The sequence below is a fragment of the Pinus tabuliformis genome, chromosome 9 (assembly GCF_031772625.1).
Source record: "Pinus tabuliformis cultivar Carrire ecotype Pingquan chromosome 9, CPIR1, whole genome shotgun sequence".
In the NCBI taxonomy this organism is placed as follows: Eukaryota; Viridiplantae; Streptophyta; class Pinopsida; order Pinales; family Pinaceae; genus Pinus; species Pinus tabuliformis.
This window is the reverse complement of record NC_142307.1, coordinates 511,055,458-511,074,531: the sequence shown is the minus strand read 5'-3', so window position 1 is coordinate 511,074,531 and position 19,074 is coordinate 511,055,458. Positions and strand designations below refer to the sequence as shown.

The window sequence follows — 19,074 nt, the reverse complement described above, 5'->3', positions numbered from 1 at the left end:
CCAACATAGCAGGGCCATGTGCCACATGTTAGCCAGCCCAGTACATGTAATCATGGGTCTATTAATGATGGAGGTAATTCTAAATATGTCATTTCCTCCATTGAGATGACACCTTGATTGATTGATGATTAGCTTAATAACTTTGGTAATAATACAAAGACATGAGAAAAGCATGAAATCTATCTCATTGTCCTAGCTATGAGGATGGTTTTATGACTTTTCTATTTGTTGACATGAAATTCCCTTCCTTCTATTGTTTTAACATCATTCTTTCCTTTTGTATTATGTTAAACAATTATTAGGTTCTATTAGTCTTCATGGCACCTCCACAGAGGGTTCACTTAATGAACCCCTGACATATCACATGCATTCATGGCATACTAAACAATACCCCTAATTAGACTACATATTGGAAAATACATCTAAAAATTACATTCTTTAACCCTCTACCAATACGAACTCAATACATCCGCCCAATTAAAAATCCCCTACTTTTGCTAGATATTGTAGGTATACATTTTTTCATTAACATTTTTTATGCCCCTTTATATTTTTTCATTAACTTTGAGCTCCATTTTTTATACCTACCAATATAAAAACCCTTTACCCCCTAATATATGCTCAATATATTGTCATTTTTACCTCAATATATATCCCCCAATATGAACCCACATGGTATGGTATTACTCCTCGAGTGAAGCCCCCTGTGGACACCTCATCCTACTTGTAGCGGGTGACCTCCTACATGGCATACTGAGGCAAAGTCCACAACCAGATAAGTTGCAAAAGCCTTCCACAATGCAACATCTCCTACAACATGCAAATTTTTGTGAATTATGGAGGAAAAGGTTAAGTATGAAAGTATTTTGGTGGATGATGAGGACCTTTGAAGCAATAGAGTTTATTCTCAACATGGGGACTAGTCACACTCACAATGCAAAGTATTTCCACACTCTGGAATTATATTGGTACACTAAAATGTTCATTGTGCATGCCTTCATAAGTTGTGAATCTGAGAATTTCAAAATAAGGATCATCACCACTGATGGAGAAATAAGGGTGAATTCTCCTAATCCTCTACCAATGGATAATAAAGAAGCAAGGCTCAATCTTGGCGTCAAAAGTTGACATAGGCTCCAAAGACAACCCCATAGACATTCCAGTGAATGCACCTACAAACTTGACTCTTCCCTAGGTTTAATGTTTCAATGTCAGTCTATATTGATTTCCCCTTTCGGTCATGTTTTTCTAGGGTATAAAAAGATCAGGGGGTCTCGGTTTCTAGCTATGGCAAGAACTAATATTTAAACCAAATAATATGCTTATGTCTAGTAGATAAATTTTCAAATTTTAGACTATCTAGTTTCCTATATCACAGGATCTTAAATATTTAAATGCTTTGATTGGATGTAGAGAAGCCACGTTCTCTTAAATCATCATTCCTTTTAGTTGAAAAAGAAAGATCATAGGTTTTTCAATGCTTTGCACTTGTAGTTTTTTTTATTAATAAAATTTAAGAAAGATCATAGGTTTTTCAATGCTTTGCACTTGTAGTTTTTTTTATTAATAAAATTTCTTTCTTAATGACAAAAAAACATTTTGAATAAACACAAAAATAAATAAAAATAAATAAAAAATAAAAAATTCCTTCAAAATACAAAATACAAAATACAAAATTACTTATGTCTCTTATCTTAAAAAATTGTTTCATCAAAATTATTTTAAAAAACATAAATAAATAAAATAGTTTTAAAAAATATTTTATTAAAATTTAATTATTATTCGAAATTAACAATAATAATATAAAATATTATTTTAAATTTTAGATAAAAAAAAAAAAAATACTAAAAATACTTACCATACACAACACTCATGAATTAGAGGATGACAACCACAGTGACTTGCTATTATATGATAAAAATAATAAGACTTTAAAATTTAATATATATAGTTTTACTCGAAGGAAAGGTTTACTATTGAAACTTTATAGTACATGTTTTGTTTTGTTTTTTTTTTTAATTACTTAGATTTATATGAATTATAGATTTTAGAATATTTTGAAAATTTGAAAAGGTTGATTTTGCTTATCATCCAAAATTTTCAATCAAACATAAAATTAAAATCTTTTACTTTTCATGAAATATATTTGATTGGTAAAATAATTATATACCTATAATTAAAAAAAATTATTAATTTAATATAAATAATTTGATTGAAAAATATTTATAATCCAAAAGTATGTACTATTTTGTAGAATGGTGAAATATATAGTGCTTCTCTTTATATGATACATTTTTCTAAAGTGTTTTTGCATATGATTTTTGTTTTTATCTTTTTAGCATCTTCTTTTCAAATCAATGTAATTGTAAAAAATTGATGTAAGGAGTAATTACAATAAGTTGAAGTTAAATTGACTGACACTTTTGATTTAATGAGATGGTTTTAATTATTTATGAAACATTTTTCTAAAGTGTTTTTGCATATGATTTTTGTTTTTATCTTTTTAGCATCTTCTTTTCAAATCAATGTAATTGTAAAAAATTGATGTAAGGAGTAATTACAATAAGTTGAAGTTAAATTGACTGACACTTTTGATTTAATGAGATGGTTTTAATTATTTATGAAGTAATAACAATATTGTACTAGTTCTTTTAACTATAATTTCAAATTTTTAAAAATATAAATATTAATGTAATGTCTTAACTGATTAAATTATAAATAATGAAGTGTAAATAAAGAAAATTAAAATATAACACTGATAACATTCCAAATACACTTAATTAAACTTCCAAAACTATCTTAGACAAAGGCAAAGATGGATTGTCTGCACGAAGGCTTATGTGCATGTGAATGTTAGAGCATACGCACAAACTGTAAAGTAAAACCTAAAATTTAATCGACATCACACCATTTTGTGTAAAAATGTTATTAAAACTAGAAGTTTTTTCATTTATATTAATATGATGATTAGAAAATATATATTATGAAATTTATTTTATAGCTAAATATGATGTGTAATTTTGTCAGTCTATTTTAAAATTGAAATTTTTCTTACATCAATTTAAATAAGAATTAAATATAAAAAATAAAAAAATTAAATAATTATATAAAATATTTAAATAATTTTTATTCCTATAAAATTTAGGAAAAAAATAAGATCATCTTAAATAAAAATAAGAATCTTAAATCGGTATTTAAAATAAATCTTAAATCATTGAAAAACAATGAAAATTGAAACGAACTTTATAATTCTCGAAAGGCAAACTACCACTTATAGAGCACATATTGAAATTGAAGCCAAAAAAAAACAACTTCACATTTTAATAATTTAAGTTTATCACGCGTTACCTCTTCTCAATATTGCCGTACAGAAAACACATGCAAGAAACTCATGTATTTTATTCATTATAATTGATATAGAAAATTAATTTTAAAACTATTTATTTTATTTATAATTTCGTAACCTATTTTGTAAAATATCCCCGAAAATCTGAAGAAGCGAAGAATAATAACACACCAAACCTTCATTGAAATAGAGGATTAGATAAATTTAGAGAAGAGGAGACGTTAATTCGGTTAAATATTATACAACGTAAGTAAAAATGAAACGTGGAAATCCGCCTGTGCGGTCGAGAGATGGCTATAAATTTACATTCCTTTCTTTAATTACCTGAAAGTTACTTCCTTACTTCCATATTCTTCTTACCAACAACTACCACCAAATTATCTTCCTCTAATTTTGTCGTCACCAAATTATGTTTCTCTAAATTTGTCGTCATCTTGGCTCTCTTTGTAGCCATTTGGCCGCGAAAGACTGAACGAAGGCAAATCCAAATGTATTTTGGAAGAAATTCGGCATGCAGAAGCGGCCAATTGAAATTATTGAAATATGCTAAATATGGAATATCTTAACCTCTCCGAAGAAGAGCATGGGCCAGAGCCTGCAGCTCACCGCCATCTCCTCCGCCATTTTCCTCCACATTCCTGCATCTTTGGAGGACCTCCATTTGTGGCGACGAATTATCACTGGGAGACCCGGAAAACTCACAGTCCATGTCACTAGCGAAACCGCAGGAGTTCTCCTTCTTGGCGCGAGAGAGGAGAGCGTAGTAGGGCTGGGGGGCTGGCTGACATGGCAGAGACAGATGTGCGGGGAACTGATGTGGATGCTGACTGTACGACGATGAAGAGATGGTAGGATAATTCGCGGAGGTCGATGCTGATCCGGATGCCATGCGACTCGCCAGCTGTGCTTGCACGATTGCCAGCTCTGCCTGCAAACTCGCAACCTGTAATAAATTTATTACACATATCTTGAGACCAGAGATACTTGCAGAAATGATGTTTGCAAATTTAAAAGAACATTAAAGAATGGATCTGCAGACGCTATTGATATATACACAGTGTATATCCGTTCTAAAGAGGCGGTAAAGATTTAATATACCTGTTGCTGTAAGGCGAAAATGTGCGCAACACAGCCATAGACGGGATCTTGGAGTCGAGCCTGTGCCTCGTAGGATATGGTGACAACTGCCTCGCAGCGCTCGGGTATGGGGATATGCAGTAAAAGCTTCGATACATTGCTCGCCCCGAAGATTTTATGAACTGCGGCGAAATGCGCGGCGCCCTCATCATAGCCAAAGTATGGAGCAAACACGCAGCCTTTCACGCATTTCCTTCTCAGAAACTTACAGGCTCCGCAACGCACTCCGCCGCCGTTCATTTTGCAGGATTCGAACTGCTGACCGCTGGGATTTCGAAGAGATCCTCGGTATTGCTCCCTGCCTTGCGATCTTTGTCTCCTCGTTGTGGCCGCAGAGTGGAAATCCCGAAGGACGGCAAGGCGATTGCACTGGAACGGGTTTGATGCGGCGACCGGGGAAGAGGGGAGAGGGCAGGGAAAGGAGAAGAACAACGGGCAGGCGGGCAGGAAGGAGGAGAAGCGGGTGGGGATTTTAGAAGGACAAGGGTTTAAAGAGAAGTGCCGGCGGCCTAGTCAGATGTGGTCAGGGGTTCGAATCCGAGGAACCTTCGGGATTCTGTTTGGTCGCAAGATGTTCCCTGTACAGCGGACAACCCTCCAACGAAGGCGATGATCTCTACGCTGCTACTACAGATGCGACAATTCGTCACGAGTACCGAGACCCGACTGAGTGCGGAAGCAACGTTTTCATAAAAACAACACGATCGTCGTGTCACGTGTGAAAGCAGGGCAACAGTAAAAAGGTAAAAGCAGGCCGTAGTAGCGCGCGCATGAGGAATGTAATTAACTGGATGACCCGCCGGTAATTCTCAAAAGAAGTCAACAGTAATCAGGTAAAAGCAGAAGCAGCGCACGCATGAGGAATGTTATTACCGGGAGACCCGCCGGTAATTGTCCACTTCCTCCACCGCGTCGGTGGCAGCACCGGCACTGCACGTGCAGCTCATGTCACTCTCGAGAGCAGGGTTGGAGTTTGGGAAAACGATCTCCACGTATCAAAGTTAACGTGAAAATTGTTTGATCATATTTAATCATATTTCAAATTTTATTTAATAAAATACATTTTATTTTAAGATTTAATTATAAGTCGATTTGACTATGAAGTTTCTTAATTTTATTTAATAAAATACATTTTTATTTTAAGATTTAATTATAATTCGATTTGAATATGAAATTTTTTTATTGGTAAAATGAATAAATAAATAATTTTATTAATTAAATGATTTGATTATTATATATTTTGATAATGATATTTATTTTGGAATAAGATTTCTAGAATTTTGATTTAATTATCAATAATTATTAGGTGGATGGTCAGAATTCAATCTCCACAAAATATAGTACTATTTTAAAGTCAAGGTTGAGATTTATCTCCAAAGTAATTATTTATGTCATTTTTGTCTTTTTAGTTATATTAATTAATTGAAAAAAATGTTATATGAACGAGGGACATATGATTGACTTATGGGTTTTTGGGCATGTGATATTGATAAGCCATGATATTGACTCATGGTATTGTTACAAAATCTATTTCCAAATTAAGAGTCTCCATGGTAAAGTAGAGATTAATCTCCATGGTTAAGAATCTTGTTATATGTTTTCTTAAAAATATATATGTTTAACTTATATCAACCATACAAATTAAATGACCGGTAAAGGATTATAACTTTATTATTATTATTGATAAAAAAAATTAATATATAATTAAACATATAGACATTTTAAAAATCATGTAACAATATTTTTAATTATGGAGATTCACCCCACTTTATTATGGATATTAATCTATAAATAGACTTTGTTACAATATCATGACTTATCAATACCAAATGCCCAAAAACCCATAACTCATTTTATTAGACACTTGCTCATATGACATTTTTTTTAAATAACTAATATAATTAAAAGGGAAAAAATGCATAACTACTTTGAAAATCAATTTTAGTCTTTAATTTGTTTATACTGCTCAGAATATTCTAGAATATTTATGGAGGTTAAATCCAGACTATCCAGTTAATAATTGTTGATAATTAAATTAAAATTCTAGAAATTATGTTCCAAAATAGACATGTTTATTGACATAATTATTTTTTAAAATTAATAATAATAATCAAACAACTTAAAATAATATTATAATTTAATTAATTATCATTTTTTTTTAATCTGAACACCATAAAATATATTATAAAGTGTTTGATGCTTATAATGAATAAATGTTTATCAAAATTTACTAAACATTTAATCTATATAATTACACAATGTTAATAGTTTTAAATTAAAAATATATATTATTAAATTTGAGATTCACTCAAACTAACATATTTTCAAAAAATATTATAAAAAAAATTATACTCATAATGAATAAATATCTATCAAAATTTATTAACCATTTAATTTATATAAATACACAATATTAATAATTTTAAATTTAAAATTCACTCAAACTAACATATTACCCCAAAAAAACAATATTATTTTGACATAGTACCAAAAAAATATTATAAAATGGAATAATATGGAATGCAACACTGGTTTTCAGTTCGAAGATAAAGTATAAACAAGGTTGTCAAAAGTTGATTTTTCCGACCTCCAAAATCTTAATAACTTTTCCAAACTATCTCATCGAATGACAATGAAGAAAGAGTATGTGAATTAAGGAAGTAATATTGAAAGGGTAAATAAATGAGATAGCAAAGCCTCATGAGGATGATATAAATTATGGGAAGAGATCATGTGGAGCATTGAAATCAAGAGTAGGACAACAGCATACTTTTATAATATGAGACATAATGATATATAGATAAAATGGAGTAAATCAAGAACGAGACAATTTATTTGTTTGAAAGACCAATATTATTTATGATGGTGTTATGTTTATTTGTTTGTTTGTTTGAATGAAATTCAATAGAGTTTTTGTTATAAGTGTATTTGATCTATGGGAATTATAATAACATAATTTAGACTTTAAAATTTTTAATTTATTTAATTGTAATATAATATTAAAAATTACTTTATTTGGAAATAATAGAAAAAGTTGTTGTTGGTTTTTTAAATTGTGTTTGTATTTAGGACTTAGATCTTAGTTTTTAGGGGATTGTTTGATCTCTGAATGTATTTGTTTAAGTGTATGTATTTTTAATTGTTTAATAAATGAAAGAAGCAACGTTGTTTGGCAGCCCCAGGGGCTCTTACCTGAGAGTTGCAAGTTTCATTCACCAAATCTTGTTTTTCTATTTGTTAATTTAGTATCAAAGCAAGGCTCATCATGGGTTTGTGATAGTGATTCGCGAGGTTGCATGTCAACCTTGTTTGTTTCACGGTTTTTGGGAAAAAATAATTAGTACTACAATTTACTTAAAGAACATAACTCCAACTAGGTGTTTTTATTTCAAGACTCCATTTGAGGCTTTGTATGGTTTTAAACTTGCAGTCCATCACTTGAGAGTATTTGGTTCTAGAGCTTTTGCACACATTCCTAAGGAAGATAGGAAGAAATTAGATGTTAAAGCTATAAAATGTATATTTGTAGGGTATTGTTCTGATTTCAAAGTATAGAAGATGTTTAATCCATCTACTCACAAGGTATTTGCGAGTAGAGATGTTATCTTCCATGAACATGTTGATGAAGGGAATAAGGACAAAAGTTATGAGGAGTGGCACATGCCTTTATTGATTGATGACAGCAATGATGAAGCCAAAGATAATCATTTACAACAGTAGCAGCAGAAAGAGGAATCTAGTGATGTGGATACATTTAGCAGTCGAAGTCCTTCTAGAGGTGAGCAAGAAATCACACAAGACAGAATTGAGGCAAGTCCGCTACCAAGGAGATCAAGACGACAAACTCACTTACCTGCAAGGTACAAATATTATGCTCTTATGACTAGTATTTTAAATGTTGTTGAGCCCATGAATTATAATGAAGCAAATTAGTATGATGAATGGAGGTTAGCTATGAAAGAAGAGTATGAGTCCATAATTAAAAATAAAACCTGGGAATTAGTTGAACTATTAAAAGGAAAAGAGCCCATAGGTTGTAAATGGCTATATAAACCTAAGTTCAAAGAAGATGGTAATGTAGACAAGTATAAAGCTAAGTTGGTGGCCAAAGAGTACTCATAGAGATAAGGGATTGATTATGAGGAGACTTTTTCTCTTGTAGCTAAGTTAAATACTATTAGGATGTTAATATCTCTAGCTACAAAGTACCGTTGGAGCTTACACCAGTTAGATGTAAAATCTGCTTTTCTAAATGGGGAGTTGAAGGAAGAAGTATATTTAACACAACGAGAAGGGTTCATTAAAAACATGAGGGTTTCAATAGGGAAGCAATACCATACCACGTGCATTCATATTGGGGGATATATAAGGGGTAAAGAGATTTTATATTGGAAGGTATAAAAAATGGAGCTCAAAGTTAATGAAATATTATAAAGGGTATAAAAAATGTTAATGAAAAAATCGATACCTACAATATCTAATGAAAGTAAGGGTTTTTTAAATTGGGAAGGTGTATTGGGTTCATATTGGTAGGGGTTAAGTAATGTGAATTTTAGAGGTATTTTCCAATATGTAGTCAAATTAAGGGTATTGTTTAATATGCCATGAATGCACGTGATATGTCAAATATTCATTTAGTGAAGCCCCCATGATTAAAAGGGGGCAAGAGCACTTGGTCTGTAAATTAAAAAAAGGCATTGTATGGGTTGAAACAAGCTCTCAGATCTTGGTATGAGAAAATAGACTCTTTATTCTTATAGCATGGTTATAAGAGAAGAAAAAATCATCCAAATATGTATACCACATTTGATTCAAAGGGGCAGATTGTGTTGATTTCCTTATATGTTGATGATTAAATTGTTACAGGAAATTCTGATGAATTGGTTGAAGAAATTAAATTGCATATGTCACAGGTATTTGAAATGAAGGACCTTAGAGAACTACATTATTGTTTGGGTCTTGAAGTCTAGAGGGATTCTGGCCAGACTTTTGTTACTCAAGGAAAGTATGTCAGGGAATTGTTGAAGAAATTCATAATGGATCAGTGTAAAGCTGTTTCAGTACCTATACAACAGAATGTTAAATTTCAAAGTGATGATGGTTCTAAAGAGGTGGATGCTACATTGTACAGACAATTGGTTGGAAGTTTGATTTATTTGACTACAACCAGACCTGACTTAGCATATTCAATCAGTGTGTTGAGTCAGTTTATGAAAAAACCTCTTGAAAATCATTGGGTGGCAGCAAAAGGTGTCCTAAGGTATCTTCAAGGAACCATAAATTTTGGCATTAAATATACTGATTCTTTTGATGTTAAACTGACAGGCTATTCAGATTCAAATTGGGCTGGAAATCTGAACGATAGAAGATCTATAACTGGGTATGCTTTCAATATTGGGTCCGGGGTCATTTCTTGGAGTAGTAAAAAGAAGAGTATTGTATCTTTATCATCAGCAGAAGCAAAGTATCAAGTTGTATGTGCAGCCACTTGTGAAGCAATTTGGTTGAGAAGACTTCTTCATGATGTAGGAGAAGAACAAAAGGATGCTATGGTGATCAAATGCGACAACCAAAGTTCAATCAAGCTGGCAAATAATCATGTTTTTCATAAAAACACAAAACATATAGATACTCAATTTCATTTTGTTAGAGAAAAGGTTCAGTCCAAAGAGATTTTTCTTGAATATTGTAACACCTATGAAAATGCAGCTGATATCTTCACCAAGCCTCTTGGGAAGATCAAATTTGAATTGTTTAGGGAGATGTTAGGTGTGCAAGTGAATCCTTTCTCCATTAAGGGGGAGAGTTGAAATTAATGGAGAAAGTTTGTTTCACGGTTGTGTGTGTGTCTTAGTTTAGACTTGGTTCCTATTTTATAGGAGATAGTTTTGATCTCCCTAAAATAAATGTAAACTTATTTATTTATGATTTTATGATCAGTGGAATAGAGCGGTACTACTTGGGTAGTGTTCAGGTGTAGCCTGGCTCACTTGTGAAATGCTAGTTTCAATTTGTAAGTTTCATTCTAATTTGTCTTTCTATTTTTTATCATGTAGAACAAGATGAATCCTTGGTTTATATAATTATAGTGTGAGCGATAGAGAATGAAGCAAAGGGTTATCGTAGTGTGAATAATACAGAATGTAACACTGGTTTTCAGTTTGAAGATAAAGTACAAACAAGGTTGTCAAAAGTTGATTTTTTCGAGCATAGTATGGAGTGTTTAGAGTGTATAGTGCGTGGAGGTTGACCTTTGGAGATCGGGATGAGTGTATGGTGCATGGAGGTTGATCTTCGAGCTGTGGCATTGGTCAAAGAATCAATGTGTTTCCGTTTAACTATGGAGATGGCACAACGAAATCTCTATTGAGAAAATTGTAAATCCACAGTGTTGACCAGGGGCGAAGGTGTATTGGAGAGGTAGTGTGAGAGATATGCTAGTGCATTGTTATTGCCAACGCATTGTTATTGTGCATTGTTATTGAATAGAATAGACTGGTGGAGGCACTCTATGTTAGATACCTGTATGCACCATCATCGAAAGCACTACTGCGTAATCGGCGTTGGGCATCGAGGAAACTGGAATCATAAGTGCACACATTGGTCGTTATTTTTTTTTCAAACTTGATCTGTGACTAAGGAGCATCTTGTGCGTGTAGTGTGGTTGCAACACCTCATTTTTTAGAGCCCTCGTTATCATCGTACCAAGAGGAGAAAGCCCCGTTATGTGTAAAGGAAGTAGAAGAAAACACTGACTAAGGAGACCTGTGTAGTGTGGCCAGCGCAAACACCTATGCGGTAAATCTAAGAGCCAATCAGCCAATGTGTAAAGAGGCAGAGCTGATTATTTAAAAAAAATACAAGAGCAGTGCACAACTCACTAAAAGAAAAGTGCGCTGACACAAGTACACTTATAAATTTGTGAAATTTTGCATTCTAGTGCAAAAATCCAAAGTTAGAGGGTGCACTGAGAAAGGAAATTATTTCTTGGTTCCATATAGAATGTTTTTAAACTACTCAAGTGTATAATTTCATTGTGCCTGGTTAACATAAAATTGAAGATTGTAGTTTGAGAAAGTTCCAAGAGCCCTCACATGAAAGAATTCATGGAAATATTTTTATTGTGCCAGTAAAAGAAAAAAATGGGGGGGGCGGGGGGGATTTGATGATATCTGGGGCCAATTGGAGCGATAAATAGGAGGGAAATTTTGTTTTTAAGATGACCAATTCTCTTACTAAAACTTATTTAAATGAAGCTAACAAATTGGATGGCTCCAATTATGTTGTAGGAAATTCAAGCTGCAAACGTTGATGGAAGGCCATGGCCTATGAACAATCACAAATGGATAAGAAGCAAAGTCAAGTGCGGATGGAGGCGCTACAACTGCATCGTTCCAAGGCTGGGAGAAGTGGGAGAATAAAGCTAAGGTATTGTTACAAATGTCTGTGAAAGATAGTGTAATTCCTCACATTTGTGACTATAAGACTTCTAATGAAACTTGGACTACACTTAAGGATTTGTATGAGACCAAAAATACAAATCATGTCCTCTTTCTGAAAAGAAAGCTCTTTTACATTAAAATGGAGGAAAATGAATCTGTCAGTGCTTTTGTTTCAAGAATCAAATATTTGAAAGATAATATGGGAGACATAGGGGAATCAATACCCAGTACTAATATTGTTACAATTACTTTAAATGGAATGTCAAAGGACTATCAAATGTTCATTATAGGTCTTGCAGCAAGGGAGAAAGCTCCCTATTTTGATGAATTGACAGGGATATTGATGCAGGAAGAAGAGAGGAGTAGGAAATTGAAGCCCAAGAATCCAGACTTAGCACTTGTGGCGAAAAAGAAATTCTTCAAAGGAAAACAGGGAGAAGGAAGTAAAGGTGGAAGTCCATTTCAGAGAAGGCCATCTCTAAAGCCAAATCAAGGTATGTCACTTGCTAGAAATGATTCTAAAATTAAATGTTTTTATTGTGGTAGAAGTGGGCATCTTGCCAAAGATTGTTATAAGAAGAAAAATGATGAAACGATGCATAAATACAGAAGACATTCAAGACATTTTGCAGGAGAAGCCTTGAATTCTTATCTTAAGAATCTCAAGTTGTTTGTGTCTAATGTTGCATTGTCTGTTGAAAGTGATGATGTTGATGCATGGTTTCTGGATTTTGGAGCTTTAATCCAAATGACATGCAATAAGGACGGGTATGAGAATTTCAAGGGAATAAGCAATGGTGGCAAAATTTATCTTGGAGATGATTGTGCACATCGGATCAAGGGATATGGAGATATTCCAGTGACTTTGCCAAATTGTAGTGTCAAGAGAATTCATAATGTTATGTATGTGCCCGAGATCAAGAAAAAATTGATCTTTGCGTCAAAATCATATATCAGAATCTTAAGGTTGAATTCTTCAAAACACGCTGCATATTACATGACTTATTGGATCATTGCAAACTGGTTGGTTCAAGAGTCATAGTTGGAGGCCCATATAAACTAGATGTCACTAGCAAGATTCATTAAGCACTGATTGCTACAGTTATGTCAACAAAAGCTCTTTGGCACCAGAGGTATGGTTATATCAATTTTCATGATTTGTTATTGTTGCATAAACAAAGAGTGGTTGAAGTACTCCCTATGTTAAAGATGAATATGCTACTTGTGAGGGTTGTGCTTTAGGAAAAATGCACAAAGATTAGTTCCCCTCTAGTTTTGATAGGAGAAGAAGAGATGTATTAGAACTTGTGCATACTGATGTTTGTGGACCTGAGCAAACCAGATCCCTAGGAGGTGCTTATTATTCTCTGTTCTTTATCAATGATTGCACAAGGTACACTTGGGTGTGCTTCCTTAGGAGAAAGAGTGATGTTTTTGAGTACTTTACAGAATTCAAAAACATGGTAGAGAAGTAGACAAGGAATTTCATAAAAATCCTTTGTTCAAATCATAGGGGAGAGTACAGGTTGGGGAACTTCATCAAGTACTTCAAGGATCATGAAATAGTGCAACAATTTACAGTACCCTACACTCCAGAATAGAATGGTGTGTAGAAAGGAAAAATAGAACATTGGTGGAGTGTGCTTAGCGTATGATTAAAGATAAGAATATCTCAAATTCTTTTTGGGTTGAGGCCATTATCACTGTTGTTTATTTAAAGAACATAAGACTAATAAGGTATCTTGATCTCAAGACTCCATTCGAAGCCTTGTATGGTTTTAAACCAATAGTTCATTGTTTGAAGGTATTCGCGTGCAAATACTTTATACATATCCCAAAGAAGAATATAAAGAACCTTGATGCTAAATATATCAAATGTATTTTTATGGGATACTGTTCAAAATTTAAAGTTTACAAAATGTTTGATCCCTCTACTCACAAAGTATTTGCAAGTAGAGATGTTATTTTCCATGAGCAGGCAGATGAAGGCAACAAGGATAGTAGCTATGAAAGGTGGCACATGCTTTTTGAAGTCGAAGAAACTACAGAAGAATCTGAAGATAGGGAGAAAAAAGCTTTAGGAAGAATCCAGTGATATGGATACTACCAAGAATTAGAGCTTACCCAGAGATGAAGAAGGACCTTCAGAGAACATAGATGAAAACAATGGATTTCCAAGGAGATCTTCACACCAGATTCGCCTACCTAAAAGGTATAAGGACTGTCTTGATGAGTAGTGTTTTAAATGTCATGAAACCCATGAATTTTAATGAATTCAATGAACATGAAGTGTGGAGGAAAGAAATGGAGGAAGAATATGACTCAATAATGAAAAATAAAACCTCAGAATTGATTGAACTACCTAAAGGTCAAGAGCCCATAGGATGTAAATGGTTATACAAACCCAAGTATAAAGCAGATGGTAGTATAGATAAATACAAAGCTAGATTGGTGGAAAAAGGGTACTCACAAAAAGAAGGCATTGATTATGCAGAAACATTTTCACTTGTAGCTAAGAAAAACATTATTAGATTGTTAACTGCATTGGCTACAAAGTACCATTGGAATATTCACTAGTTATATGTAAAATCTACTTTTCTGAATGGTGATTTAAAGTAGGAGGTGTATTTGCCTCAACTTGAAGGGTTTGTGAAAAAGGGGTAGGAACATTTAGTTTGCAGATTAAAGAAAACTTTGTATGGGCTGAAGCAGGCAGCAAGGCCATGGTATGAGAAAATAGATTCCTTCTTTCTTCAACAAGGCTTTATGAGGAGTCAAAGTGATCCAAACCTGTATACAAAATTGATTCAAAGGGGAAAGTTGTACTGATTTCTTTTTATTTGATGATTTAATTATTGTAGGAAATTTAGTTAAATTAATTGATGGAATTAAGGTGTAGTTGTCACAAGTATTTGAGATGAAAGACCTTCGTGAGTTACATTATTTTTTAGGTCTTGAAGTTTGGAGAGATGTCAATGAGACTTTTGTTTCTCAGGGTAAATATGTCATAGAATAGCTTGAGAAGTTTAAATGGATCAGTGTAAAGTTGTTTTTGTTCCAATGCAATAGAATGTGAAACTTCACTTTGATGATGACTCAAAATAGGTTGATGGTACAATGCATAGATAGTTAGTGGGAAACTTGAATTACCTTACTACAACCAAACCTGATTTAGCATATTTTGTTAGTGTATTAAGTCAATTTATGGTGAGACCTCTAGAAAGTAATTAGAAAGTAGTGAAATATGTACTTAGGTGTCTTAAAGGAACAATTGATTTTGGTCTTAAGCATACTAATTCATTTGATGTTGAGTTGACAGGTTACTTAGATTTGGATTGGGATGTTAATCAGATGATAGGAGATCTACTACAGGTTATGATTTTAGCATTGGATTCGAGATTGTTTCATGGAGTAGAAGAATCAGCATACCGTATCTTTTTCCTCCATTGAGGTAGAGTATAAAGATTTGTGTGCAACAACTTGTGAAGTTGTTTAGTTGAGGAGAGTTCTTCAAGATGCTAGAGAAGAACAAAAGAAGACTACAATGATCAAATGTGATAACTAGAGCTCAATCAAGTTGGAAAATAATCTAGTTTATCATGCAAGAACAAAGCATGTTGATGCTCAGTTTCATTTTGTTAGAGAGAAGATATAGTCCAAAGAAAATTTTCTTGAATATTGTAATACTTGTGAAAATGTTGTTGATATTTTTACTAGGCCTCTTCGGAAAACAAAGTTTGAGTTGTTTAGGGAGATACTAGGTGTTCAAATAAGTCCTTTCTCCGTTAAGGGGGAGACTTGAAAATAATGGAGAAAGTGGTTGTTGGTTGTTTAAATTGTGCTTATATTTAGGACTTAGACCCTAGTTTTTAGGGGTTTGCTTGATCTCCCAAACTAAATGTATTCATTTAAATGTATGTATCTTTGATTGCTTAACCAATAAATAAAGCAACACTATTTGAAAGCCCCAGGGCTCTCACCTGAAAATTACAAGTTTTATTCACTAAATCTTGTCTTTCTATTTGTTAATTATTTTTAAATTTAAATTTAGATTAATTTTAAAGATTATATTTTTTTATATTTTGCACACTACAAAATTTATACTAAACTATTAATGGTTTTTTCCTTGATTAAAAAAACGCCATATATTTTTAAATACATCACCATTGGTCACTTTTTAAGTTGTTTAAGTTTTAGATAAATAAAAAGAGACACGGATCTTATAAGCTTTCAAAAAAATACTTAACATTGAAGCTGGGAGAACAAGTTCCACTAAAATTCCTTATTCAATGTATTGTATTTACTTTTTCCTCAAATTCAATTTTTAAGATAGATTAGTCTTCCCATATTTCTTGTTTTCTAATATTTTATAAATGTATTTATGAAAATAAATAAATAAATATTTAATAGAAATTTTTAAGTATAACTGCGTTATATCATCTTTCTATTGATATTTTTAACTTTGTTCAAGTTCATTTTTAGAATGGTGAGAAAAACAACGACTTGGTTACTTTATTAACCTATATTATTTAAGAAAAAATATATAAGTGTCTATGGATTAAACATAATTGTGCTCTTGAATTTGATTTTAGTGAGCATTCCATGTATAGAAAACATAACTAGGTTCAATTTTATCTTAGTTTTTATAAATATTTTACATTGTTGGACTTAATTCATTTTAATGTATTTTCTCTTATTAGAGTTCTTTGGATTTCTATGGAATTTCTATTGTATGACATTTATTGATGATAATTCTAGAAGGATACAGGTATATTTTGTTGGATAAATATAATGTTTAAATTAGTTGGTTCAAGGAGTTTAAAGCTCTCCCGAAAAATCAAAACGGTAAGAAGGTTAAGGTCTTAAGGACTGATAATGGTGATGAGTTTTGTTTTTTAAAGATTGATGCATTTTGTAAGGAGAATGGTATTGAAGGTCATAAGACAACTTCATATGCCCCCTAGCAAAATGGAGTTGCAAAGCAAATGAGGAAAACATTGATGAAGAGAGCTAGGAATATGCTTAGTGGAGCTAGCTAAGAGAATAAGTTCTAAGTAGAAGTGATTGCTACTACATGTTACTTGATTAATAGGTCTTCCACATCATGTCTTGTGGATAAGACCCATATGGAAATTTGGACAGGTAAGAAGCCATGATTTCAGCATGTTTGTGTTTTTGGTTATGAGGCATATGCTCATGTGCCTAAGGAGAAGTGATCAAAGTTGGATGAAAAGGCTAGGAAATGTATATTCATTAATTGTAGCATTGTTGTGAAAGGGTTCAAGCTTAGAGATTGTGTGGCTAGACAATTTTTGTATAATTTAGGAATGCTAATTTAGAGAAGCTAATCCTTCCCCTATAGTGGTAAAGCTAGAAGAGGATGAGAAGAATTCAATGGTTTAGCAACCACCCAAGACTTATAACGTTGAACAAAAAGATGAAAAAGAAGTCATAATGGACCTTATCAGGAAAAGGGTTCAAAGAGTTCATAAGAGGAGGAAGAAAATCCACCATAAACTTTAAGGAGCTCCACTTGGCAAAGAATCCAAGTAGACATGTATAATTATAGTTTATCTAATTTCATATGTATATTTGTTTTATTTTCTAATATCGATTAGTCTATAATTACGAACTTGAGGCAATGGAGATGGAAGGTAAGGAGTCCTAAAGATTTCTCATGGATGAGGAAATTGTTGCACTTAGAGAAAATGACACATGGGACTTTGTACCATTACTTAATGGATAAAAACACATTTGATGTAAATGTATCTTCAAATAGAAGATTGGTTTAGATGGAAATGTTCAAAAGCACAAGGAAAAGTTAATTGTGAAAGGATATATGTGGGTTGGAACTTGGAGGGATAAACTTTAGTGGGATCCTTTCCCTAATTGCTAAATTAAAATATATTTGGCTCATATTATTTATAACATCAATGTTTGATTTTGAGATAAAATGAATGGATGTGCAAACAACATTCCTACATGGTGCATTGAAGGAGGAGATACATATGACACATCCAAAGCGCTACATTGAAAAAGGTAAAGATTCATTGGTTTGCTAATTAAAAAAGTCTGTATAAGATCTGAAACAACCTCCTAGAATGTGGTATCAAAAGTTTGATTCTTTTATATTGGAATTGAAATTCCTAAGAGCAAAATTAAATCATTGTGTGTTGTATAAACATGATGGTGGTCATTTTCTTGTTGTCACTCTATATGTAAATATACATTATTATTTGATAACAAAAAGGGTGTGATCCATGATTTGAGGTCTCAACTTTCAAGACAATTTGATATGAAAGACTTGGGGGCTACGAAAAATATCTTAGAAATACAGGCTACAAGAGATAGAGAAAATAGAAGGATTTTATTAAGCTAAAATAAGTATGTAAATGATGTTCTATGACATTTTCACATGGTACAATGCAGACCATTAAGTGTTCTAAATTTTGTGGTAACTAAGATTTTAGCTAAGAAATGTCTTATAGCAACCATAGACACGAAAAATATGGCTTGTGTTCCTCATACTAATGTAGTTGGTTGTTGGATGCATGCTATGGCTTATGCCAAATTGACAATAATAGTCTTGAGTTGATTCATGACTATTCCTAGACATGAACATTGGCCTTGTAGTGAAGAGGGTCTTTAAGTATTTGTGAGGTACTTCTGAATACTCTATCTGTTATCATAGTGATGTTCTAAGGGACCCACATTCAATGGATATGTAAGGATATGGGGGTTCCCATTGGCCAGGGGATGTAGATAGAAGGACATCTATGAGAAAATGCATGGTTTGATTGTCTAGTGGAGTAGTAAGTTGGTTGAGTAAGTGACTAGTCGTTGTCTCTTTATCCACTGCGGACTAGAGTATATGGTAGATAAGCATGCTTATAAGGAGGCCATTTGGCTTATGAAACTATGCTCAGTAGGGATAAGTGAGAGAGCTATTATAGTTGAATATGATATAGTAACAACTACCAATTTTCTGCCGAAAAACCTTATGCTTCATGTGAAAACAAAACATATAGATATCAAGTACCATTTTATTAGGGATATTGTAAAGAATGGAAATGTGATACTATATAAAGTTGACAATTTGTAGAATGCTACATATGCATTTGACAAAATTGATGCAAACAAGTAAATTCA

At 32.7% G+C, this 19,074-nt stretch overlaps 2 protein-coding genes across 2 annotated transcripts; one reads left to right on the top strand and one right to left on the bottom strand.

Moving 5' to 3' along the window:
* Window positions 1-3,597: 3,597 nt before the first annotated feature.
* Window positions 3,598-4,967, bottom strand: LOC149149449 (uncharacterized). Its single transcript, XM_089439249.1, has 2 exons — window positions 4,445-4,967; window positions 3,598-4,289 (listed from the first exon to the last, which is right to left on the bottom strand). Exons 1-2 carry the CDS (start codon window positions 4,721-4,723, stop codon window positions 3,909-3,911), a joined length of 660 nt encoding a protein of 219 aa, XP_089295375.1. The 5' UTR covers window positions 4,724-4,967; the 3' UTR covers window positions 3,598-3,908.
* A 7,097-nt stretch (window positions 4,968-12,064) lies between these two features.
* On the top strand, window positions 12,065-12,967 carry LOC149149448 (uncharacterized). The gene has a single exon (XM_089442484.1). It carries the CDS (start codon window positions 12,065-12,067, stop codon window positions 12,965-12,967), a length of 903 nt encoding a protein of 300 aa, XP_089298610.1.
* Window positions 12,968-19,074: the final 6,107 nt, after the last annotated feature.